General features: G+C 47.9%; 1 protein-coding gene across 1 annotated transcript; it reads right to left on the bottom strand.

The window, feature by feature from the left end:
• Nucleotides 1-4,785: 4,785 nt before the first annotated feature.
• LOC111154389 (GTPase, IMAP family member 6) lies at nt 4,786-6,726 on the bottom strand. The gene is given in 4 exon segments (XM_022513927.1): nt 4,786-5,050; nt 5,052-5,388; nt 5,391-5,545; nt 6,656-6,726. Coding segments are annotated over 4 exon segments (828 nt in total).
• Between the last annotated feature and the right edge of the window lie 2,525 nt (nt 6,727-9,251).

Raw genomic sequence — 9,251 nt, 5'->3', positions numbered from 1 at the left:
ACAGTATGTACACTCCACTGATTGGATGTCTCCACCTGGCCTGACCCGCCCTTGTATTTGGGCTCTGTTACCTGGGACTAGTCGACTATATTTTACTAGTTTCATGGACTGGCAGGGGGGCAGGGTCAGTTTGAGTTTTACTGCATACACAACAAAATGGCTGTTCAACTGAGATGGAGCTGCTCTGGCTAAATAGGCCCTTACAAAATATTTAATGAAAGAGCCACATCTACCTCCTAGAAAAAAGGAAGTCCAGGTTCATGAGATGGGAGGCCCAAAGGAAGTACCCTGAGAGCAGTGTTGCCCATTTGTCTCTCAGAGTAGAAGGCAGGTAGAGTGTCCTTGATATATATTACTCATTGTGGTTCATACAGTAGAAAAATGAGACATGTGGCATATTCCCATCTCTTGAGGTTTAGGAGTTTGTATCTATTCATCCATTCATAAACATTTCATAAATTGTTTGACTTCAGGGTAGATTTTATACCATAAGAAAACACAGAGAATCTAGAGATAAGTAAAACAAAGTCTCTTTTGAGACTGGCTTCTCTCAGCATAAAGATTCTGAGAAGCATCTAAGTGGTGTGTGTCTGTAGCTTGTCCACTTTTATTGCTGACTAGGATTCCATCTGATGGATCCACCACACTTTGTTACTGCTTCTGTTCTTAGTTTTACATCCCTAATTGATGTTTCTCATCTCATTGCATTGGCTAAAACCTCCACCATGATGTTGAATGGTAGTGGTTGGACACACTTGCTTGGCTCCCAATATGTCTTCAATGATTCCCAGTGAAGTAAGTGAGATACTCGACCATAGTAGTCTATGATTTGTGTGTGTGTGCTTGTCATTTTCAGCAAGTATTCTCCAGCCACTTTTTTCTTGAGTGAATAGCTATCCTATTATTTATCATGAATAGCTAATAAATTTTGTCAAAAGCTTCCAAAAATCATCTATGGGAATAACATTTTGATTCTTTTTTGTTCTATCTATTAATAAGGTGAATGGTAATAATAGATTTTCTAATAACAAGTTGATTTTTCATTTCTGTTTTAAATCCTGTTTGGTCATGATGCATCACATTTGACAATGTGGTGCTACAGTTAATATCTGTTAATATATTCTTAATATTAATATCTGTTAATATTTTCTTAATATTTAATTATTTAATATAATTAATATATATTAATATACATTTATTAATATATATTAATATATTAAATTAATATATAATTATTTAATATTTAATTTAATATTTCTTAATATTTTCTTAATTAATATCTGTTAATATTAATATCTGTTAATATTTTCTTTCATATTTTTGTGTTGATACTCATGAGAGATATTGGTTTATAGTTTAATCCTTTTGTACAGTGTTTCTTAAGCTTAGATATTGATGCCGTACTTCTTTTAAAAAAGCAATTAGGGAAACTTTCCTTCATTTCCAATATTCTGGAACATTTTACAGAGCACTGGGACTATCTGGACTTTGAAGGGTTGGAAGGATTTCCATGCAAAACCATCTGGCCCTTGTGCTTACTTTTCACCATGGTTCCTGAATGGCTTTATCTCTCTTTTCCAGGTAAACTGGTCTATTTCTAGTTTATCTCTCTGGTGGAGACAGATTTGGTAATGGTACTTCTCTAGGGAATTATCCATTTAATCTTTACTTGCAAAGAGGTCTTCAAATGTAAAAATTTCCTCTAATTCAGGGGTCATTGCCCTCTTATCATTTTGAAAATTTTATTTGTGCCCCTTTCCCTTTTTTTCCCTTGAAAAATTAGTTTAATTTTTTCCAACAAACAAGAATTTTAATGTGTTAACTAAGTCTAGTGTTTTTTTTAAGATTTTATTTATTTATTTGACAGAGAGAGAGATCACAAGGAGGCAGAGAGAGAGGGGGAAGAAGGGTCCCCACTGAGCAGAGAGCCTGATGCAGGGCTCAATCCCAGGACCCTGAGACCACGACCTGAGCCGAAGGCAGTGGCCCAATCCACTGAGCCACCCAGGTGCCCCAAGTCTAGTGTTTTGTATTCTCTACTACATCAACTCTAGTTTCTATTCTTATGATTTCCATATTGTGCTTTCCTTTGGTTTTTTACTTCATTGTACTTTTCCAGTTTTCTCTTGAGGGGGGAACTGAATTGATTGGAACTGAATTGATTCATTTCCATTATTTTTATTGAAGAAAGTCTCAGGTGCAGTGTATTTTCTTTCCCTCTTTAAAAAAAAGAGAGATTTATTTGTTTGTTTGTTTGTTTAAGAGAGAGAGCTCATGTGGGGTGGAAGGCACAGGGAGAAGGAGAAGTAGACTCCCCACTGAGCATGGAGCCTGACGCAGGGCTCGATCTCCCGACCTTGAGATCATGACCTGAGTCAAAATTAAGAGTTGATTGCTTAACCAACTGTAGCACTCAAGAGCCCCGGTGTGCACATTTTCTTAAGCATTATATCTCTGATATAGATTTGTGAGAAGGGACATGAGATAGGGAAATTTTACTTCTATTTTTAATTCCCCTTGAGTTAATAGTTGCTTTCATAGGAAAGAGGTTTGGAGTAAGATGTTGGAAATAAGTCCTCTAAGACTTTAGGTCAGTTGGTTCTTGTGGAGTAGTGTGGATTGCACTGGAAACAGCCTACATAGAGAAATTAAACCTAGACTACATTTAATGTAAAGAGCCAATATAAAAATTTTAATTTTAATTCTTCTAGTCTTTCCTAGCACCTATTCATTACTTCTAGGGAAAAACTATAACTAAATGCTTAATCTTGTTTAAAGCAGTCAAATCTGATCTGTTAAAGAGACCCTTTAGACAGTGTTCAGTCTCTCTATGTAGGTGACTTCAATAGCTATCCCCCCAAGCCACCATGTTCCTCTCCTTCAGTGCGGTTGTATGCCTATGTGACATTGGAGTTTGTTGAGAAAGATGGGATCCCAGTCCTCAGCCTGTCTCCTCTACTTGTTGGATGATGACCCCCATTCCTCAGGTCATTGACATCCTGTTGGTACCAACAAGGAGTCCACCAGCTGGCGCAACCCAGAGTTAACCTCTCAGTTGAGGCAGTGCCCTTTGGGGTGTCCCTTGGCAGTCTTCACCACACCTCAGCTCCCGCTGGTCAAAATTCTCTATGGCTGGTCTGGAAGTGACTTTCATTCAGTCCTAGAATATCAGCTGGAGTGTGTTTGGCTGTGTGTCAGAGAAACTTCACCAAAGTGGCTTAGCAAACAAAGGGTTCAAAATTTGATACAACGGTGGTGATGTAACTCTCCAAAGAACCTGAAAACTTGATTTTTATCTCCTTACCTTCTCCACTATCCTCTGCAAGTAACTTCTGTAGCAAGACGACTGCTTCACCTTCAGCCTCATGTATGACTTACAGATGGAAAGAAGAAAGAAACAAAGAGGAAGACAGGACATTACTTGTATTACAAAAGCAAAACAAAGCAGGATTCCCTGCAGGACTTCTGCTTCTATATCTTGGTCATGTGTTTACCACAGCTACACGAAACACTGTGCAATTTAGTACATCACATGACACACCACTTTTATTTTTCTGACTAGAGATTTTATTTATTTATTTATTTATTTGAGAGAGAGAGAACACAAGTGGTGGGGAGGGACTGAGGGAGAGGGAGAAGTGGACTCCCTGCTGAGCACGGAGCCTGACCCAGGGACTTGATCCCAGGACTCTGGGATCATGATCTGAGCTGAAGGCAGCTGCTTAACCAACTGAGCCACCCAGGACCCCCACAAGGACTATGTTAAATACACACTCAAAATAAGTCTCTGTCATGCCTTGAGACACTTTCTGAATCTCCTAGCAAAAGAAATGCTCAAGCTTTTTTAAGAGTCCATTGAGGGGCACCTGGGTGGCTCAGTGGGTTAAGCCTCTGCCTTCGGCTCAGGTCATGGTCTCAGGGTCCTGGAATCGAGCCCCGCGTCGGGCTCTCTGCTCAGCAGAGAGCCTGCTTCCCTTCCTCTCTCTCTCTGCCTGCCTCTCTGCCTACTTGTGATCTCTGTCTGTCAAATAACTAAATAAAATCTTTAAAAAAAAAAAGAGTCCATTGAGTCTGGGAAAGATGAATGTCATGGTCTCCACACTGGGAGACTGTTGTCCATGGGCATCTGATTTAGAGAATCTCCAACCAGAGGACAAGCGTCCAGACAAACCTGAGACTGTGTCCTCTGTTTTCTGATTGTCCTCCAGGACTATCTCCCCCACCTCCATTTCTCACCGCTCCCAGAAGAAGGTAGCTAGAGACCCACTGTCACACGGCTCAGAGAAAGGAAACAAGTAGTATATTGGAAGGCATTTTGCCCCCATCTGCTCCTCTTCTGTTTCCATCAGTTGGTCAGAGTCCCCAGAAGCACCTAGAACCTCAAAGAAGCTGAGGGGCACCTGAGGCACATCCATGTCCTTACGCACTCAGACGGCCAGAGCCAGACCCCCATCCTGTCCTCTTCACCAATCCCAGGTGGCTTTTCAGGGACCCTGTCCGTAGGAGGAGCCCTCCAAAAAGACACCCTCGTGTTGCAGAGGTTTCCCCCTCAGCCAGGCAGGCTACTCCCTGCAGCGTTTAAGTCCTTCAACTTCTTCCTTTGCAGGCGCACTGGAAGGGATACTGAGGGCCTCAGGGTGTGAACGGGGAATTGGGGAGCGCATCCGACTCTCCGAACATCAGACACCCCCCAGGAGCCTGGCATGGGCAGTGATGCCCCTGGGGATGGAGAGAGCAAGGGACACGCTGGCAGCAGGCTCCAGGAGCCCGCGGTCCTGAGTTACCTCAAATGGGCTCCCTGCTGAGCAGATGTCTGTGAACCTTCTCGAATTCCTTCTGCAATTGGCACAGTCCCTCCAGCAGGGACTCCTGGGCGGGGGGGTGCGCCCCCTCGGAACCCTGCCCTGGGTGAATCTGCGTGTCCCGCGCAGCCCCAAGCAGGCTGCGCTGCTGGGAGTACCGGTAGGCCGGGGGGCTGTAGGGGTGGCCCTCGTTTTCCCACAGAACGCCATCGACCACCTGCAGCAGCTCTTGCAGCTGCGCCTCGCGCGCACCGCGTCCAGCTGGGGCAGGTGCTGGTTGTCCGCACGTTCTCCTCCAGCGAGCCGCACTCCAGGGCCACCACACGCGTGAACACCAGCACCGATTGCGCCAGGACGCCCACCCCGAAGGCCTCCTGCTGCAGGCGCCGCACGACCCGCCGGTCCTCCTTGGCGAAGCAGCCCAGCTGCGTCACCAGCAGCACCGGGTGCGGTCCGGGTGCCCAGAAGGCCACCACCTCGCAGATGGCCCGCACCGCCGCCTCCGGCCCGGCCAGTGGGAACAGGACGTCGGGTGTGTCGACTCCCTCGAGCTCCCTCCCTGCCCAGCCGCGGACGCTGCGCTGGAGGATAAGGATCCCCAGGCCCTGCTGAGCTTAGACTGGAACTCTCTCCTGCCCAGGACGCTGTTTCCGGTGACGCTTTTCCCGCTGCCCGTTTTCCCCACCTGGAGCAGCCTCAGAGACCGCGGACTCCGCGGACGCCCCCCCCTCACCCGCCCCGGCCTAGGAGCACCAAGTCAATGAGGCAAAGCAGAGGGAGCCTGGGTTAGAGCCAAGAGGGGTGTGGGTGGGAGATGGGAAGACTTGGAGTGTGCCCCGGAGACTGCGGGGCTCACGTTCTGTCTTGCCTTTTAAAAGCTTATTATTATTATTATTATTATTATCAAATACAATATACAATTTGCCATCGAACTCATTTTGAAGCGGGCCACTCAGTGGCGCTCAGGCCGTTCACCGTGTTGTGCAGTCACCTGTGCTGTGCATCTCAAGCGCGTTTTCATCATCCCAAACTGTAATCGTATTTGCTTTTCTGTGCCTGGCTTACTTCACTCAGCAGAATGTTTCCGGGTTCATCCGTGTTGCAGCCCGCGTCAGAATTCCCTTCCTTTCGAAGGCTGAGGAGTACTCCGTTGCAGGTACAGAGCACGGTTCGTTTCTTCATGTACATCTGTGAGCAGCTGGGTTGTTTCCACCTTTCACGGTGAACGGTGCTGCGGTGAGCCTTAGAGCACACGTCTCCGAGTCCCTGCTCCTGGTTCGGTGGTATCTACCCAGAAGGGAGGTTGCTGGGTAGCGCCATTTGGAAACTCCTTCTCAGGGCCTCTCTTCTCACCCAGCTGGGAATGAGCCCAGCACGAATATGGAAGCCTGAGCTTTGCTGAACATCCCTGATGGAAGATCCTCCTCAGTAAGAGAAGGAAGAAAAGAAGAACGTGGCCTCTGCGTCTGCGACTTCCCCCTGAGGCAAACGACTGCATCTCCTCCTTCAGCCTTTCCCACTGGGAATGCTGCGAATGTGGGACCACCTCAGCCAGACCCCAGGCTCCAAGCGCAGGGCCATGCTGGGTCCACGTTCTTAGGCAACACCTTAAAGATTGGGTTGGACGTTCTCATCCAGCAGAATATGAGAAGCAAGAGCTGAGAGAAATGACTGGGAGATGTCAACTGAGTATTGAGAAATGCAGTGTCAGTGGGGCTGAGGGATGGAAAAGGTAGTTCCCTTCTGGCCTTCCAGATCCCAGACCCAGAGCACAGAAATGCCAAACAGCAGCGGGTTTCCGAGTCCACTCCTCACCGAAGAGACTGGTGTGTCTCGGCGACAGAGCGTCCAGCCTCCTGAAGGCATCGGCATCGTCTTCCTCTCGCTCTCCTGAGCGGCCACAGGCTTCCCTGCTGCCTGCCATGCTGCCAATGCTGAGCGAATGGCTTTGCCTCCCTCCAGCTTCCGCTGGCTGGCTCGACAGGAGTCTGGGTGAGTGGCTGGGAGTGTGTGTCAAGGAAGCACGGAGGGTGGTGATCCTCCCTGCCCTCTTGGCCAACGCAAAGCGGGACGGTGACAGCAGCTCCCATCCGGGCCGGCCTGGAGCTGGAGCAGGCCGAGAACTTTAATGTATCACTTGGGCTCTGGGGAGGACTTTTCAAGTAACAGTTAACCTTGACCGCTGCAAGAAAACGTACATCGGGGTGCCGGATGGCTCAGTCATTAAGCATCTGCCTTTGGCTCAGGGCATGATCCCAGGGTCCTGGGATTGAACCCTGCATCGGGCTCCCTGCTAGGCAGGAAGCCTGCTTCTCCCTTTTCCCCTACCCCTGCTTGTTCCGTCTCTCGCTGTGTCTCTCTCTGTCAAATAAATAAATAAAATCTTAGGAAAAAAACAAAAAAGAAGAAAAGGAAAATCAAATGTCAGCACTTATATTGGCCATTTTCTTATGTGGTTTAGTAAAACGGCACTCTCCTGGTAGCTTAGTCCTGGTGGTTCATGGAGTAAAAAAAAAAAAAAAAAAAAAAAAAAAGCATTTGTGTTAAAATACACAATGAATCACAAGTAATTTCTGCTGGCCAGGAAAACAGATGGATTTCCAGCATTCCCAGATTCTATCTCCCCAGGTTAGATGACAACGTTGAGCTCTTGGAAGTCCAGCGCCTGACCTTGATGCAATAGCTCTTAGGCGACAGAGCCCTGTGGGAAAGCAAGCCCAGTTCTGAGGCAGCGGTCGGCCGAGTACATCCTGCTTGTTCCCGTGGTGCTCTGCAACCCATAGGACCCCATGAGCTCTCACAGGGGATCCAGCCAAGCACCTGCACAGGGTCTGTTGGCTTCAGAGCCTCAGGCCCGGGTGAGCCTTTGGTCACACTGACCGTCAGCACATCCTTCCCAAGGACAAAAGCCCAGAACGCATAGATCCTTTTCCTTGGGTCTGGCACAGAGATTTGGTAAAGGGGGCAAGTGGCACCATGTCTCCCTTTCCTTTCACCTGCTCTGCCTGTCAGGGAGCTTTTCTTTGGCTGTGGTCAAGAAAGGCCTTCGATGGCGGCCCAGGGGCTCACATCTCTGACCGGGATGAGCCCCGCTGTGGGTCCCAGTGGACCACCTACCCTCTGAATGTCCCATCCACATCCCTCTCACATTAATTTCTGCTAGAAAGTAGTTTACCTCCTAAAATGTCTCGTCTAGGATCCTGACACAGTGCTCCTTCGGGACTGTCCTCAAAAACATGTCCGTCTTCTTCTTCCTCTGCCTAGAGAAAATCATAATCTGTCATATTAGTTTTTCAACAGTTTTAACACCTGACTTTTGCTTTTCTCCTGCCAGAAGCATTGGTTTGAGGGGGAGCAGGCTGAATGAGGAGAGGGAGGTCTGAGGGAACCCCACTTCCTTCGCTCCCCTCTCCCCCGCCCCCAGAACTGTGGTCTCACCTGTCATTCTAAGAGATTTCCTGGAAATGGTGAGTGGCCCTGGCCTCTCAGGAGCAGGTGGCATTTGGACAGACAAGGACCTGAGCAGTTCTGCGAGGACGGAAAGGATCAGAGAGCAGAGGCCGCTCTGACCCTGGGTCCTGAGAGCAATGGAAAGATCTGGAGGGCATGGGCAGGAAGTTGTGGCAAGGAGGTGGCATGGCTCGGCGTGGTGAGTCACAAGGGTCTTGGACTACAAAGAGCAGTTCAGGCCTGACCTTGGGGAAGGTTTGGCAGTGAGGATTGCGGAAGGCAACGGGTGGGTGGCTGGTTTCTGCGGTGAAGATGACAGGGAGGGGGCCTTCAGGGTGTGGGCCAGAGACCTGCTGGGAGCCAGGGGACCTCAGTGCTCATGTCCAGCCACCATCAGTTTAGACAGCCACACTGCCTGGGCTTTAGTGTCCCCAGGAGTGTGAATGCTGGGCCTAAACTAAGTGTTCCTGTGGTCTCTTCCCCTGGGAGATTCCAACACACTCTATGACAATTTCTAGAGCAACTCCTAGTCCTCCTTGCCAAGTATGGCCATGTCCCTCCAACCAGGAACACAAAACACGCTCACACTCACAAACATACAAACACTCACTCACAAACATATACACACAAATGCAACACACACCCACACTCACAAACACCACACACACCCACACTCACAATCATGCAAACACACCCTCACAAATATACACACACCCCCACACTCACAAATGCAACACACACACAAACACAACACACACCAATACTCACAAACACAATACACACCGACACTCACAAACACAGCAAGCATTCAGAAACATACATGCAAAACACAGCACACACCCACACACTCACATAGACACAGAAACACAACACACACCCACACTCACAAACATACAAACACATACTCACAAACATATACAGATACCACCTACACACCTACTCTCAAAGCATACCACACACACATTCACAAATATGTGAACACATATAAACATACATACA

Source organism: Enhydra lutris, unplaced genomic scaffold (genome assembly GCF_002288905.1).
Source record: "Enhydra lutris kenyoni isolate GAN:26980312 unplaced genomic scaffold, ASM228890v2 scaffoldscaffold37, whole genome shotgun sequence".
NCBI classification, from domain to species: Eukaryota; Metazoa; Chordata; class Mammalia; order Carnivora; family Mustelidae; genus Enhydra; species Enhydra lutris.
This window is presented reverse-complemented; position numbering and strand designations above follow the sequence as displayed.